Consider the following 17,595-nt stretch of genomic DNA (forward strand, 5'->3'; position numbering starts at 1 on the left):
CTATTTAATGACCAGTAAAATCATCATTACAAACTAATGGAAAACAGCACACAAAAACAACTATTATTAGCAGTATTAATGCTTAATTATAGAATGTCAATATTGTAAAATTATTTTTCACTAACTAAACTCTCAAAAGGCCTTCCAATGCTGTATTTATTTACTTACTAATTTATCATCTTTTTTAAAAAAAATATCCTAGCCGGGTGTGATGGCTCACACCTGTAATCCCAGCACTTTGGGAGACCGAGGCAGGCAGATCACGAGATTAGAAGATCGAGACTACCCTGGCCAACATGGCAAAACCTCGTCTCTACTAAAAATACAAAAATGAGCCAGGCATAGTGTTGTGTGCCTGTAATCCCAGTTACTAGCGAGGCTGAGGCAGTGGAATCACTTGAACCCAGGGGGCAGAGGTTGCCGTGAGCCCAGATTGTGCCACTGCACTCCAGCCTGGAGACAGAGCGAGACTCCAAAAAAAAACCTTAAAAAAGACAACCAAATTCCAAATTCCACAATGCACAATGTGAGAAATTTAATGTTATAACTGAGAAATTAAACCAGAAGATGAATTAAACCTCACCGTAACAAAAATCACAAAATATATTAAACCCACATTTCATTGCATATTCATTAGTTATTACCACACGCTAGGATATGCTCTTAATAATATGAGAACTTGAATACTGACTTCAAGACTGCGTCAATCTTAGAAATTTATCCTCAGTGGAAGACAGCATATGATTAGTTCAATAGCTTGACTCAATGACCAGCAAAGATGATAAAACAACGGTGTTAGGTTAATAGATGATAGGTCATCTTCTCATATAAAATAGTTATAAAAATTACTAAAACTGGGTGGGATAGGGAGAGAAAAAAATTACTAAAATTTATAAATTAATCTCACCCATTTTTCTATTTATAATATTCATTATGCAAATATAAACATCAAGGTCTAAGTGACAAAGGACAATATAGAAAGAGGATCTCTCTCACTGGACAAAGCATATTTGTTCTCATGAAAGCACAATCTCACATTCTCTCTTTTTAAAATACCTTTCTTCATCCAAAATAATAGAACCATCTTCTGCCACTTTTACCCGAGGAACCAGTAATGCCCCATCATCTGTCTCTTCTTCCATTTCATTATCTTCAGCATTAGGAGTTCTCTTACCTTCTTGCCTACCAAATATAAAGATAAGTTAATTCATATAGGCATGAGAAGTATTTCTTGAATAGTATAAAATTTAAAATAAATGATTACAAACTCAACATTCTAGCTATTTCCAACTTTCCCTATAATCCAAATGAAAACAGTATGTGTTGTTAAGGACACAATTACAGGATTTTTCTTCAGTTTTATCTGGAGGCACTTAGTAAAAAGTCATTAATCTCTTTTAAAATAAAGAGAAACAGGCAGGGCATGGTGGTTCATGCCTGTAATCCTAGCACTTTTGGAGGCCAAGGCAGGAAGATCACTTGAGGCCAGGAGTTGAGATCAGCCTAGGCAACATAGCAAGACCCTATCTCTACAAAAAAATTTAAAAATTAGCCTAACATGGTGATATATGCCTACAGTCCCAGCTTCTCAGAGGCTGAGGCAGGAGTATCTCTTGAGACTAAGATTTTAATCACAGCACTGCACCCCAGCCTGGGAGACTGTCCAAGACTCTATCTGTAAAATAATAATAATGATTATAGCCGGGTGCGGTGGCTCAAGCCTGTAATCCCAGCACTTTGGGAGGCCGAGGCGGGTGGATCACGAGGTCAAGAGATCGAGACCATCCTGGTCAACATAGTGAAACCCCGTCTCTACTAAAAATACAAAAAATTAGCTGGGCATGGTGGCACGTGCCTGTAATCCCAGCTACTCAGGAGGCTGAGGCAGGAGAATTGCCTGAGCCCAGGAGGCGAAGGTGGCGGTGAGCCGAGATCGCACCATTGCACTCCAGCCTGGGTAACAAAAGCGAAACTCCATCTCAAAAAAAAATAAATAAATAATAATAATAATAATGATTATAGTTATATAGCATTAGTTTCTACATTATTTGATTAACATTTCAGTATAATCCTTCAAGGTATTTTCATACTTATTTGAGCCTTAAGGAAAATAGCCAGATGCAGCAGCTCATGCCTGTAATCCTAGCACGTTTGGAGGCTGAGGCAGGAGGATTATTTGAGCTTAAGTTCAAGACCACCAGCCTGGGCAACAGAGTAAAACTTATCTCTATGGAAAAAACTCTTCAAAAATTAAAAAGTTTAGCCAAGTGTGGTGGCACACAACTGTACTCCCAGCTACTCAGGAGGCTGAGGCAGGAGGATCGTTTGAGCCCAGGAGGTCAGGGCTACAGCAAGCTGTGTTCACACCACTGCACTCCAGTCTGCATGACACAGCAACACCCTGTCTCAAAAATTAAATTAAATTTTTTAAATTACGAAAACAGAAGTCCAACCAAATGTAATTTTTTTTTTGTTTTTGTTTTTTGAAACAGAGTTTTGCTCTTGTTGCCCAGGCTAGAAAGCAATGGCACAATCTTGGCTCACTGCAACCTCTGCCTCCTGTGTTTAAGCGATTCTCTTGCCTCAGCCTTCCCAGTAGCTGAGATTACAAGCATGTGCCACCACGCCTGGCTGATTTTGTATTTTTAGTAGAGACGGGGTTTCTCCACGTTAGTCAGGTTGGTCTTGAACTCCTGACCTTGTGATCCACCGCCTCAGCCTCCCAAAGTGCTTGGATTACAGGTGTGAGCCACTGCGCCCAGCCCAAATGTAATTTTTTTTTTTTTTTTTTTTTTTTTTTTTTTTTTTTTTGAGACGCGGTTTCGCTCTTGTTACCCAGGCTGGAGTGCAATGGCGCGATCTCGGCTCACCGCAACCTCCGCCTCCTGGGTTCAGGCAATTCTCCTGCCTCAGCCTCCTGAGTAGCTGGGATTACAGGCACGTGCCACCATGCCCAGCTAATTTTTTGTATTTTTAGTAGAGACGGGGTTTCACCATGTTGACCAGGATGGTCTCGATCTCTCGACCTCGTGATCCACCCGCCTCGGCCTCCCAAAGTGCTGGGATTACAGGCTTGAGCCACCGCGCCCGGCCTCAAATGTAATTTTTTTTAAGAGATAAGCTCTAGCTCTGTCACCCAGGATGGAATGCAGCAGTGTGATCATAGTTCACTACAGCCTTGAATATGTGGGCTGAAGCAATCCTCCCACCTCAGCCTCCTGAATAACTCCTACTGTTTTTATTAAAAGGCAGGGCATTATAAGTACCTGCCACCATGTGCAGCTACTCTTAACATTTTTTGTAGAGTCAGAATGTCACTATGATGCCCGGGCTGGTCTTAACTCCTGACTTTGGGCAATCCTCCCATCTTGGCTTCCCAAAGTGCTGAGATTACAGGTGTGAGCCACTGTGCCCAACCCCAATCAAATGTAATCCAACCACAACAGGAAACACCATTTGATTCCATTTTTTTAAAATGTAGCAATAGAATATATTCAAAAATAAAATAAAATACTTACTCTTTTTTCTGGACTGAAGTCAATGGCTTTTCGGTTTTCTTTTCCGGTTCCAGTGAAGAGCTATTGAACATAAATAACAATACCTTTAATAAATTATTAATTTATATCCTTTCAATTCTATCTGTAGGCAAGAAGAAAATTATTTTACTTGGTTTTTTTTGAGATGCAGTCTCACTCTGTCCCCCAGGCTGGGGTGCAATGGCGCGATCTCGGCTCACCGCAACCTCTGTCCCCCAGGTTCAAGCAATGCTCCTGCCTCAGCCTCCCCAGTAGCTGTGATTACAGGCACCTGCCATTGTGCCCAGCTAATTTTTATATTTTTAGTAGAGACAGGGTTTCACCATCTTGGTCAGGGTAGTCTTGAACTGCTGACCTCATGATCCACCCACGTTGGCCTCTCAAAGTGCTGAGATTACAGGCGTGAGCCACCATACCTGGCCTCTAACTTCTATTTTTTTAATGATATACCACAGCAGTTTGTTAATGACAGTGCAATCCAACAATGAATTTTTCAGTCAAAAGCTGGTCATCAAGTATAGCTAATTTGTTAGGTCCTAAGTAGGAAATACTTTTTTTTGAGACAGGGTTTCGCTCGTTACCCAGGCTGGAGTGCAATGGCGCGATCTCGGCTCACCACAACCTCCGCCTCCTGGGTTCAGGCAATTCTCCTGCCTCAGCCTCCTGAGTAGCTGGGATGACAGGCACGCGCGACCATGCTCAGCTAATTTTTAGTATTTTTAGTAGAGACGGGGTTTCACCATGTTGACCAGGATGGTCTCGATCTCTTGACCTCGTGATCCACCCGCCTCGGCCTCCCAAAGTGCTGGGATTACAGGCTTGAGTCACCGCGCCCAGTCTTTTTTTTTTTTTTTTTTTTTTTTTAATACAACAGTGTCTTGCCGGGCGCGGTGGCTCAAGCCTGTAATCCCAGCACTTTGGGAGGCCGAGGCGGGTGGATCACGAGGTCAAGAGATCGAGACCAGCCTGGTCAACATGGTGAAACCCCGTCTCTACTAAAAATACAAAAAATTAGCTGGGCATGGTGGTGTGTGCCTGTAATCCCAGCTACTCAGGAGGCTGAGGCAGGAGAATTGCCTGAACCCAGGAGGCGGAGGTTGCGGTGAGCCGAGATCGTGCCATTGCACTCCAGCCTGGGTTAACAAGAGCGAAACTCCGTCTCAAAAAAAAAAAAAAAAAAAAACAGTGTCTTGCTGTGTCACCCAGGCTGATGTGCAGTGGTGTGATCTCAGCTCACTGCAACCTCTACTTCTTGGGCTCAAGCAATCATCCCAAGCAGGCTGGACTACAGGTATGTGCTACCACACCAGGCTAATTCCTGTCTTTTAATTTTCTGCAGAGACGAGGTCTCACCATATCGCTCAAGCTGGTCTCAAACTCCTGGGAACATGCAATCCTCCCACCTTAGCCTCCCAAAACGCTGGGATTATAGACATGAGCCACCACACCCAGCAGAGAATAGGAGGCTCCCAGTCCTGAAGCATGAAGCAACCTAGGTGTCTTGTTTCCAACTCCCAGATGTTAAACAACTCAAGACCTAGGTTTCTGGCCCTTTCTTCAACAGGGCCAAAGACCTGGTAAATCTGAAAAAAGGCTATGATGAAGAACTGGCCCTAATTCCTACCCCTACCTGCTAAACCATCAACAATACAATGATGAGATTACAAACCTTCTGCCTCCCATGGTTTTGTTTTGTTTTGTTTTGTTTTGTTTGAGACAGAGTCTTGTTCTATCGCCAGGCTGGAGTGCAGTGGCTCAATCTTGGCTCACTGCAACCTCCGCCACCCCGGTTCAAATGATTCTCCTGCCTCAGCCTCCTAAGTAGCTGGGATTACAGGTGCACACCACCACGCCCAGCTAATTTTTGTATTTTTAGTAGAGAAGCTTTGTTCTTGGATGATTTATTAATCAAACTACTAATGTCTATGAGAAGGCAGGACATAAAACTTAAATCAATCCTTTATATCAGGTTATAGATGTTAGACATAGAAATTGCAATCTTTTCAAACTTTTTTTTTTTTTTTTTTTTTTTTGAGATGGAATTTTGCTCTTGTTACCCAGGCTGGAGTGCAATGGCACAATCTCGGCTCACCACAACCTCCGCTTCCTGGGTTCAGGCAATTCTCCTGTCTCAGCCTCCTGGGTAGCTGGGATTACAGGCACGCGCCACCATGCCCAGCTAATGTTTTGTATTTTCAGTAGAGACGGGGTTTCACCATGTTGACCAGGATGGTCTCGATCTCTTGACCTCGTGATCCACCCGCCTTGGCCTCCCAAAGTGCTGGGATTATAGGCTTGAGCCACCGCGCCCGGCCAAACTTTTTTTTTTTTAAATGAGACAGAGTCTTGCTGTCTCCCAGGCTGGAGTGCAGTGGTGCAATCTTGGCTCACTGCCACCTTGAATTCCCAGGCTCAAGTGATCCTCCCACCTTAGCCTCCTGTGCACCACAATGCCCAGCTAATTTTTGTATTTTTTTGTAGAGATGGGGTCTCACTACATTGCCCAGGCTAGTCTCAAATTCCTGGACTCAAGCAATCCTCTCCTCTTGGCCTCCCAAAATGCTGGGATTACAAGTATGAGTCAGTTGGTCTGGCCAAAATTGCAATCTTGATTACAAAAAAGTTGCTTAGTTGGTTTTACTACACCTTAGTAATTAATGTAATGAAACATAAGAAAGGAAGCTTTTTTTTTTGAGACAAGATCTCACTGTCACCCAGACTAGAGTACAGTGACATGAACATGGTTTACTGCAGCCTCAACGGCCAGGACTCAGGAAGTCTTCCTGCCTAAGTCTCCCAAACAGCTGGAACTACAGTCACATGACATCATGCCTGGCCAATTTTTGTATTTTTTGTAGAGACAGAGATTCACCATGTTGCCCCAGCTAGTCTCAAACTCCTGGACTCACGCAACCCACCTGCCTTGGTCTCCTAAAGTGCTAGGATTATGTATGAGCCACTATGCCCAGCCAGGAAATTTATTTTTAATACCAGAAATAAAGGGCATAATTTACCATTCCTAGGAAGTAGTTACTTGAAATCCTGTTAATTTTGTTATGAAATTCTATTTAAAAGGACATCATATATGTTCTAAATTTTGTCAACATGCTTTTGGAAAACAAAAAACTGTACTCTAAAAACAGTATTTATATCACTATATACCCAAAGAAAGTAAAACAAAAGACCAGGCACAATGGCTCACACCTGTAATCTCAGCACTTTGGAAGGCCAAAGTGGGTGGATCACCCAAGGTCAGGAGTTGAAACAAGACTAGCCAACACGGTAAAACCCCCGTCTCTACTGAAAATACAAAAATTAGCCAGGCATGGTGGATGGCACCTGTAATCCCAGCTACTTGGGAAGCTGAGGCAGGAGAATCGCTTGAACCTAGGAGGCAGAGGTTGTAGTGACCCGAGACTGTGCCACTGTAATGGAGTACAGTCTGGGTGACAGAGCGAGACTCCATCTCCAAACAAAAAAAGGAGATAGTAAAGCAGAAATAAATTTTACTTACGTCATTGGATTATTATCTGGTAGATAATATATGAAGTCTCTCATAGTCATTTTTGAACGATCTGGTGGCCTCTGACTTTCATTTACAGCATATTTGTTTTTCCATTGTTTCTGTATACATAAAAACAGACAGATCCACTTTTATAAATACTAAAGAATTTCAGATGTACTATATGCAAATATACAGTCCACTGTTGCATTCACTGTAAGTGCTTTAATATTATTCTTACCCCAATTATGTAATTTTGCAGATGGGCTATTAAAAAATTGTAGCACATTACCCTTAATAGTTTTGAGGTTTTGGCCGGGCGCGGTGGCTCAAGCCTGTAATCCCAGCACTTTGGGAAGCTGAGGCGGGTGGATCACGAGGTCGAGAGATCGAGACCATCCTGGTCAACATGGTGAAACTTCGTCTCTACTAAAAATACCAAAAATTAGCTGGGCATGGTGGCGCGTGCCTGTAATCCCAGCTACTCAGGAGGCTGAGGCAGGAGAATTGCCTGAACCCAGGAGGCGCAGGTTGCGGTGAGCCGAGATCACGCCATTGCACTCCAGCCTGGGTAACAAGAGTGAAACTCCGTCTCAAAAAAAAAAAAAAAAAAATAGTTTTGAGGTTTTATATATCTATTTTTGAGAAGGAGTCTTCCTCTGTTGTCCACACTGCAGCCTGGAACTCCTGAGCTCAAGCGGTCCTCCCACCTCAGCCTCCCAAGTAACTACAGATTCTTGCCACAACACCTGGCTAATTTTGTAGGGTTTTTTTTTCTTTTTTTTTTAAGAGACATCCTGCTCAGGAAATGTGGGGCGGTGCGGGGGCGGTGGGGGGGGTGTTAGTTTTTTTGTTTTTAGGCAGAGATGGAGTCTCTCTATGTTGCCCAGTCTGGTCTCAAATTCCTGGTCTCAAGTGATTCTCCTACCTCAGCCTCCTTAAGCACTGCAATTACAGGAGTGACCACGCACCCAGCAAGTATTTACTTTTTAACAATTAAAGTGACTAAGACTAGACAAAAGCTCAGTGTGACCAGGCATGGTGGCTCATGCCTATAATTCCAGCACTTAGGAAGGCCAAAGCAGGAAGATCACTTGAGCTCAGGAATTACCAGCCTGGGCAACATAGTGAGACCTTGTCTGAAAACCAAATACATAAATAATAAAAGAAAAAAACTAATAAAGCTCAATGTATAAAATGCTTACTGATGCCTTCTAACTAAACATCGTAACAGCTCACTGAGAATTTGTGCTTACACAGCTTTCTTTTTCAACCCTGTAGTGAATTGAAATTCCCTATTTTATAAAATTCTTGAAGCAAATGTTTAATCTTTAATCCCCCAAAATAAATTAAACAAGCATTTTCTATAAAACATAGAACCTTTTTAAAATTAAATTACCCAAGGTCACATAGCTAGTAAAGAAATGAAGCTACAGCAGGCAGGGTGACTCACGCCTGTAATCCCAGCACTTTGGGAGACTGAAGCAGGTGGAAGAGGTCAGGAGTTCGAGACCAGCCTGGCCAATATGGCAAAATGCTGTCTCTACTAAAAACACAAAAATTAGCCGGGCATGGTGGTCGGTGCCTATAATCCTCAGGAGGCTGAGGCAGGGAGAATCACTTGAACCCAGGAGGCAAAGGTTGCAGTGGGCTGAGATCGCACCACTGCACTCCAGCCTGGGTGACAGAGTAAAACTCTGTCTCAAAAAAAAATAATAATAATAAAATAAAGGAAAAAAATAGTTGTGTGAATAATTTTACCTCTTAGTTCTTAAGAAGGATGCTTATCGGGCTGGAAAAATGTTTATTGGACTGATGCTTTGGAGCCTCTCAATGACCATAATAAAAAATGTGTAGTGAGCACAAAAAAAAAAAAAAAAAAAAAAAATGAAGCTGAGATTCAATCTTTAAGTATTTAACTCCAGGGCTGGCATGCTCCACTACTGTTACGTGCCCTTCTAGAAAAAAAATCAATCCTCAAGACTGAAAAGAACATGGACTCTACTATATGCATATCACAAATTTTTCCCACTTGTAATTTTCCATATTGTCAATTTAGAAAACATTATTAATTAATTTTGCTCAACTGTATTTGTCTTTTTTTTTTTCCCCCAGAGACAGTTTCACTCCGTTACCCAGGCTGGAGTGCAGAGGTACAATCTCGACTCACTGCAACCTCTGCCTCCCAGGTTCAAGCAATTCTCATGCCTCAGACTCCCCAGTAGTTAGGATTACAGGTGTGCACCACCAGGCCCAGCTAATTTTTGTATTTTTAGTAGAGACTGGGTTTTGCCATGTTGGCCAGGCTGGTCTTGAACTCCTTACCTCAAGTGATCTGCCTGCCTCGGCCTCCCAAAGTGCTGGGATTACAGGCATGAGCCAACATGCCCAGCCTATACTTGTCTTAATTCAAATAAATACATCACTTGTCACTTGGACATCTTTCTACGAAAAGTCTGGTTGAAGGCTTATTTTATACATATGTTTGTGTATGTATATCTGTGTGTATGTACATAAAACTTATCGGTGGCCTCTACCAAAAACAGTGCAAACATAAATAAATAAAATATGTAAAAATTACACTCGGTGAAAATGTAGTTTAAGTGCATGGTGCATCGGTCATCCATTAACAAGAGGGGATTTTGTACTGACTAAGGCATGTTATGTGGTTTTGTTACCCCTTCAAAATGCTACAGTGTTTTTCTTTCAAATGATTCCTTTTTTTTCTTCTAATTTTTAATTTTGTTTTGTTTTGTTTTGTTTTTTAAAGATGGGGTTTCACCGTATTGGTCAGGCTGGTTTCGAACTCCTGACCTCAGCTGATCCACCTACCTCAGCCTCCCAAAGTGCTGGGATTACAGGCGTGAGCCACCGCACCCGGCAAATGATTCCTTACGAACATAAACAGAAATCCAGCAGCCAACATCAAAATCCTGATTCTCCTCCCTTACCTTCTCTTTTCTCAATTCTTCTTTTAACATTTCCCTCAGTTTCTGGGCTTTGTATATTCGGTATCTGTCTGAGCATGGCTGTTTCTCTTTTGTTGGAGTGGCAACTTGCTGTGGAGCTGCTTGATTAACAGTAGATAAGGGATGGGATTCTGAAGAAACACTGACGCTAGACTTAACCAGAGGAGTACTTGATATTCGCTTTCTTCTCTGTGAAACATTGGAGGAAGATTTACTGGATTCTTTAACATCATTGTCACTAGCAGTCTTTTCAGTACTGTTGAAATTAAAAAGAAAAAAGAGGGCACCATGAATCTGCCGTTATACATGCTAGTTTTAAAATGTAGTCTGGTAAAAATCCAAAACTGTAATCTCATAATTTTTAAAAACAACCAGTAACTTGAGATTTATGTTAATTATGACAGGTTACAAAAAAAAATTTTTGTTTAGTAAATCTTTTAAATATATGCAAATTCTAACAGACTCTTAATCTTTTTCAAACATAAAAGCCCCTAAGCACATTAGAGCACATAATTGCAGGCTTAGCTCCCTCAAAACAAAAAGTAACCAATTTACAGAACAAACCTTAATCAGCCTAATTTGTATTACTAAGTAACAGAGTTTTTAGAGTAATAATTTATATATAAAATTAAAAATTTATAATTCACTCTGACATCTTACACTGGTCTAAACTAATGGCATTTTACTTTACTTATTAACCTGAGGTCAGTCAAATCAAATATGCAAAACTTCAAACTTCTGAAATACCTGTATTGCAGTATTTGAAGAAAAACATTTAGTTACATTAGCCAAATCAAATTCCCTTTGAGGCAGAAATCATTTATCTTTCGTCAGGTACAACTCTACTTATACAGCCATCAAAAGAAACTCTTCAGTCAAAAAAAGTACTCAGTCACCCCAAATTTTATATTAGGTATGGTACACCTCAGATATAAATATTTCAGGAATGATCTGTAAATGTGACTAAGTCAAAAAAAGAGATGGTATAAGTTACTAATTAAAAATAATCTGCTTTTTTCACATTTTACAGTTATTTACAAAAAATTAGAAAATGCCTTAACTTACAGAATAACCTTTGCAGGAAGACTTATATTTAAATTTGTATCTTAGCTGTTATGACAATGTGATACATGCATTATCTGCATTTCACCCAATTATGTTGAATGCATAATGACAATATATATCTACAGATTTTTACAACTAGTAAAAACCCACAAAGAAATTTTAAAAGGCCGAGCACAGTGGCTCATGCCTGTAATGCCAGCACTCTGGGATGAGGCAGGTAGATCACTTGAGGTCAGGAGTCTGAGTTCAGCCTGGCCAACATGATGAAACCCATCTCTACTGAAAATACAAAAATTAGCTCAGCATGATGGGACATGCCTGTAGTCCCAGATACTGGGAAGCTGAGGCAGGAGAACTGCATGAACCCGGGAGGTGGAGGCTGCAGTAAGCCAAGATTGCACCACTGCACTCAAGCCTGGGCGACAGAGTGAGACTCCATCTTGAAGGAAAAAAAAAAAATTTTTAATGGGAAAAAAAAAAAGAAAACACTTTCACAGTCAGTAACGGCTAAAAAAAAAAAAAACACGGCTAAAAAATAAATTATATTCCCCAAATGTAAATGTCAACTCTTAAAAAAAATTAAATATACTTGACCACAAATGTCTCTAAACGATAATATTTAAGCAATTTATTAAATTATCAACCATCATGCACTCATACATAATTAACGAAATCTCTTAGAACTTTATTAATTTAACAGCAACTAGTATTGGTGTCTCCATTCTGGTGTAGAAATTTTAAAACAGATTCATGCAAGAAACTTGGAAATTACTAAACATCACTGAGGTATCAACATTACACCCTACATTCAGCACCAGTACAGGCCAATAGAGGAAGATGTGTCAAAAATAAAAAAAAAATTTCACCTTCCTACCGCAGCATAAACAGAATTTGTACCATCTCACTGTCACTTAAGGTTGTTTACTGATTTCTTCACATATAGAAACAGACGCCATCTTAGCCTAACATGTTTTAAATTTACTCCATCACCTTTTTAAAAAGGTAATAATCTTTTGTGGGCAACTATTCTGCCTTATCCCCTGTAAGATACTTTATATGAGTTATCTCTAATCTCCACCAAAATGCTTCAAGTAGGCAATATTATTCCCATTTTGCAGATGAGTAAATGCTGCCCGAGAAAAGTCTACCTTTAGACTAAAAGAGTCCTGAATCCAAATATAATACATGACGCTAAAGCCATGCTTCTCTATTCGGGAAACATGGTCACCAGAGTTAAAGGGGCACACTTCAATCAAGTAACTGGAACTCTTACTGGCCTAAGTCAGCAGAGCCAAAACAATACTTATCTTCTTTTAAAAATAAATATTTTATAAACTTAAAAACAAAAACACTTCCCTGCAAAGCACTCAGAAGGATGAAAACTATGGTAACTAAATTCTCAAATGAATAGTGTGGCTATTCTTCACTTCAGGACTGCCATATCCCGATTGTCCCCTCCACCACTAGAAGACATGATTTCTCCTCTCGGACAATCTACAGACCCTGACAAAATCCACACAAGCCACACTCTGCAGGTCAGACAACAAATTGCAGTTTGGAATGGTTTCAAACTGCAATCGAGAGCGGACTCCTGATTCATTGCTCAGCTTCCAGATGACAGACCCGGAGAGGCAGGGTAAATGAAAGTTCTTCCCTCTGCAAGCTCTTACCTGATCCTAGGAGCCTTTTCTTGGGGTTCCGCTGCATCGAAATGGACGGCGGACGCATCTTTGGGCTCCGCTGGCTTAGAAGAGGAGTCCGTGGCAGGCTCCGGCGGCCTGGGAGACTCCCGGCCACGCTGGGCATTGGGAGCGGCGGAGCCCCTGGCGCCCACACCAGGCCTGACATTCGGCTTCACGCTAAGGCGTGCCCTGCGGAACATGGCGGAGCCAGGGGGCCCGGGGAGGCAGCCTGACGGCCACTCACAACCCCGAGCCCCGGCGGCTGCCCGGAAAGGGGGTTAGGAACTACGCCCTCCCCACAAAGCCCCACCACCAGCCCAGCGGGCAGCTACCGCAGTTTCACTCCCCCGCCGCCACCTCCTCCTCTCTCCCACCGCCGCCGCTTTTTCATGACCCTGCCACACACCGACGGCCAAATTCCCCTCTCCTCCCAGCTCCCCCGCCCTCACAGGGCGCCGGAACTGATCGCGCCATCAGTCAGCGCCGCGGAATGACGTCAGACGCACAGCACTGGGAGCCATGGTAACTACCAAGCTACCGAGACTGGGTTACCTGCGGATCAGAAATTGAGATGCAGAGATGTGTGCTCTTTCCTCTCGAGGACTCCTTAGGAGTAGTTGAAAAGAGGAAAAGAAGAAAGTCGACTTTTCAGCTCAGACCTTTACTGGAACTATTAAAATCGCTGGCCGATTGAGGTCCTGAAGGGCTTAGAAATTCTAAATTGAGTAGATATTAGAAATGCTGGTGTGGCCGGGCGCGGTGGCTCAAGCCTGTAATCCCAGCACTTTGGGAGGCCGAGGCGGGTGGATCACGAGGTCGAGAGATCGAGACCATCCTGGTCAACATGGTGAAACCCCGTCTCTACTAAAAATACAAAAAATTAGCTGGGCATGGTGGCACGTGCCTGTAATCCCAGCTACTCAGGAGGCTGAGACAGGAGAATTGCCTGAACCCAGGAGGCGGAGGTTACAGTGAGCCGAGATCGCGCCATTGCACTCCAGCCTGGGTAAGAAGAGCGAAACTCCGTCTCAAAAAAAAAAAAAAAAAGAAATGCTGGTGTGAAGAAACAGATAATGGTTACTTCCTAGGAGAGGAATTGAGTTTCTGGGAAACACGTCGTGGTAGAAAGATCATGTACCGTACGCCCTTGTGTACTTTTTTGTTTTTTTATTTTGAGACGGTCTCACTCCGTCGCCTAGGCTGGAGTGGTGCAGTAGGGCTATCTTGGCTGACTACAGCCTCCACCTACAGGGCTCAAGCGATCCTTCCGTCTCAGCCTCCCAAGTACCTGGGCCTACAGGCACGCACCACCACACCCTCTTAATTTTTTTTTTTTTTTTTTTTTTTTTTTTTTTTTTTTTTTTTTAGCGTTTAGTAGAGACAGGGTTCATCATGTTGCCGACGCTAGTCTTGAACTCCTGGGCTCAAGCGCTCCACCCGGTTTGGCCTCCCAAAGTGCTGGGACTACAGGCGTAAGCCACCACGCTTGGCCTCCTTGTGTACTTTTTAACATGAATGTATCACCTGAGATTGTGCTACTGCACAGCCAGCCTGTTTAAAAATTATAGTTGAAACTTTGTAAATTATTTTGAGTATTCTTTTTTTTTTTTTTTTTTTTTGAGTTGGTGTCTTGCTCTGTCACCCAGGCTGGAGTGCAGTGGTGCGATCTCTGCTCACTGCAACCTCCACCTCCCGGGTTCAAGCGATTCTCCTGCCTCAGCCTCCCGAGTACCTGGGACTACGGGCGCATGTCACCACACCCGGCTAATTTTTTTATTTTTAGTAGAGACAGGTTTCACCATGGTAGCCAGGATGGTCTCAATCTTCTGACTTCGTGATCCGCCTGCCTTGGCCTCCCAAAGTGCTGGGATTATAGGCATGAGTCACCTTGCCCGGCCACTATTTTGAGTGTTCTTTTTTTTTTTTTTTTAATACACAGGGTTTCACCATGTTGGTCAGGCTGGTCTTGAACTCCCGACCTCAGGCGATCTGCTCGCCTTGGCCTCCAAAGTGCTTGGATTACAGGTGTGAGCCACCATGCCTGGCCTATTTTGAGTGTTCTTAATCTGCTTCAAGAGGTAGCTAAACAAGGCGTTCTGGATTTGAGAGGAAAAAATACAAAAAAAAAAATGAACAAGATATTTTAAAAATGTATCAGACCTGGCACGGTTGCTCATGCCTGTAATCCCAGCAATTTGAGAAGCTGAGGTGGGCAGATCACGAGATCAGGAGATCAAGACCATCCTGGCCAACATGGTAAAACCCCATCTCTACTAAAAATTCAAAAAATTAGCCGGGCATAGTGGCGCACGCCTGTAGTCCCAGCTACTCAGGAGGCTGAGGCAGGAGAATTGCTTGAACCCAGGAGGCAGAGGTTGCAGTGAACAGAGATGGCGCCATTGCACTCCAGCCTGGGAGACAAGAGCGAGACTCTGTCTCAAAAGAAAAGAAAAAGAAAAAGAAAAGACTGGTCGGGCGCGGTGGCTCAAGCCTGTAATCCCAGCACTTTGGGAGGCCGAGGCGGGTGGATCACGAGGTCGAGAGATTGAGACCATCCTGGTCAACATGGTGAAACCCCGTCTCTACTAAAAATACTGAAAATTAGCTGGGCATGGTGGCATGTGCCTGTAATCCCAGCTACTCGGGAGGCTGAGGCAGGAGAATTGCCTGAACCCAGGAGGCGGAGGTTGCGGTGAGCCAAGATCGCGCCATTGCACTCCAGCCTGGGCAACAAGAGCGAAACTCCGTCTCAAAAAAAAAAAAAGAAAAAAAAAAAGAAAAGACTATGAAGAAAATGAAAGTCTGGAGGTCAGGCATAGCTCATGTCTGTAATCCCAGCATTTTGGTAGGCCAAGGCAGGTAAATCACTTGAACCCAAGAGTTTGAGACCAGCCTAGCCAACATGGTGAAACCCTATCTCTACCAAAAATACAAAAATTAGCCAAGCATGGCAGCTTGCGCCTGTAGTCCCAGCTACTCAGGAGGCTGAGTTTGGAGAATTGCTTGAACTCAGAGACCGAAGTTGCAGTAAGCCGAGATCGCACACCACACTCCAGCCCAGGTGACAAAATGAGGCCCTGTCTCAAAAAAAAAAAAAAAAAAAAAGGCTGGGTATGGTGGCTCACACCTGTAATCCCAACACTTTCAGAAGCCAAGGCGGGCAGATCACCTGAGGTCAGGAGTTCAAGACCAGCCTGACCAACGTGGAGAAACCTGTCTCTACTAAAGATACAAAATTAGCTGGGCATGTTAGCACATGCCTGTAATCCCAGCTACTTGGGAGGCTGAGGCAGGAGAATTGCTTGAACCCAGGAGGCAGAGGTTGCAGTGAGCTGAGATCACACCATTGTACTCTAGCCTGGGCAACAAGAACGAAACTCCATCTAAAAAAAAAAGGAAGGAAGAAAGAAAAGGTCTGTGAGTTCTGTGGGCTCCCTGCAATATTCTGGAAAAGGAACAGGATCTCAGTTTTACCTAAAGAAGCTCAAGAATTAGAGAATCCCCTGCTAAAGATGTGTCAGGAATCTTGGGGCCACTGCCAGGACTACACAGATTTGAACAGCATATTCCAAAACAAACTGAAGACACAGGGCCTTTCCACAGATGGTCTTCTGTTCTACCTAAAAGACTAGGGCCTTTTCCCAAGCTTTTACAGATGAGAAAGTAGTGACTTAAGATATAATTTCCCGGCCGGGCGCGGTGGCTCAAGCCTGTAATCCCAGCATTTTGGGAGGCTGAGGCGGGTGGATCACAAGGTCGAGAGATCGAGACCAACCTGGTCAACATGGTGAAACCCCGTCTCTACTAAAAATATAAAAATTAGCTGGGCATGGTGGCATGTGCCTGTAATCCCAGCTACTCAGGAGGCTGAGGCAGGAGAATTGCCTGAACCCAGGAGGCAGAGGTTGCGGTGAGCCGAGATCGCGCCATTGCACTCCAGCCTGGGTGACAAGAGCAAAACTCCGTCTCAAAAAAAAAAAAAAAAAAAAAAAAAAAAAGATTTAATTTCCCACTAGTAAAGGGAAGGGAACAGAATCAGATTAAACTTTATTAAATATAAAGACATAAGACATTTGTTACACAAGTTTGTGGAGTAAATTCTTAGTGGCATCATAGTAATTTTTAAAGTCTCCACTTTTCTCTGAGAGACACACCTAACACATCTCGTGTAAATGGAGTATATCATGTGTACCCCTACAACTTAAAAACTGCAAAAAATTCTAGCTGCAAAGAAAAATGCTCAATTAGATTAAATTGAGAGCACATACAAAAACAACTCTACCCCTTACCTTCCAATCCCACTCCATTCCTTCTTTAGATAATCTTCTCTCTATTAAGAACTGTGCCAGAGACTGGGCTCAGTGGCTCATGCTTGTAATCCCAGCATTTTGGGAGTCCGAGGCAGGCCAATCACATGAGGCCAGGAGTTTGAGATCAGCCTGGCCAACACGGCAAAAAATCGTCTCTACTAAAAATGCAAACATTATCCGGGGCAGCGTAGCACATGGCTGTAACCCCAGCTACTCCGGGAGGCTGAGGAAACGAGAATCCCTGAAGCCGGGAGGCCAAGTCTGCAACGAGCGGAGATTGCACCAGTGCACTCCAGCCTGGGCAAGAGTGAGACCCTGTCTCCAAAAACAAAACAAAACACGGTGTCAGAAAGTCAAATCTTTTCCCTTTACTCAGGTTCAAGAAGAAGTTCACTAAGTGGAAACAGATGTTAGCAGTATTAAGGAAGACAGGTGGGGTGCAGGGGTAGGATAGTGATGTGTGCAAGGCTCTCCGAATTTGAAAGAACAGTAAGAGCTAATGTATTGTTACCGTACGCTGGGGACCTAGTA

The 17,595-nt window shown here is 43.1% G+C and overlaps 1 protein-coding gene across 5 annotated transcripts in view; it reads right to left on the reverse strand.

Annotated features, from left to right (window-relative positions):
• The window catches only part of BDP1 (BDP1 general transcription factor IIIB subunit), a 121,924-nt gene extending 108,752 nt beyond the window's left edge, over positions 1-13,172 (reverse strand). For all 5 annotated transcript variants that reach the window (XR_012513507.1, XR_012513508.1, XM_074384929.1 and 2 more), the window contains exons 1-5: positions 12,743-13,172; positions 9,990-10,263; positions 7,051-7,160; positions 3,519-3,578; positions 1,057-1,182 (exon numbers count right to left, since the gene is read on the reverse strand). Coding sequence is in view for 3 of the 5 variants with exons in the window: in XM_074384929.1 (XP_074241030.1) it covers positions 1,057-1,182; positions 3,519-3,578; positions 7,051-7,160; positions 9,990-10,263; positions 12,743-12,954 (782 nt within the window). In the remaining 2 variants the exon portion in view is untranslated. The remainder of the gene's footprint in view (positions 1-1,056; positions 1,183-3,518; positions 3,579-7,050; positions 7,161-9,989; positions 10,264-12,742) is intronic.
• Positions 13,173-17,595: the final 4,423 nt, after the last annotated feature.

Source organism: Saimiri boliviensis, chromosome 1 (genome assembly GCF_048565385.1).
Source record: "Saimiri boliviensis isolate mSaiBol1 chromosome 1, mSaiBol1.pri, whole genome shotgun sequence".
NCBI classification, from domain to species: domain Eukaryota; kingdom Metazoa; phylum Chordata; class Mammalia; order Primates; family Cebidae; genus Saimiri; species Saimiri boliviensis.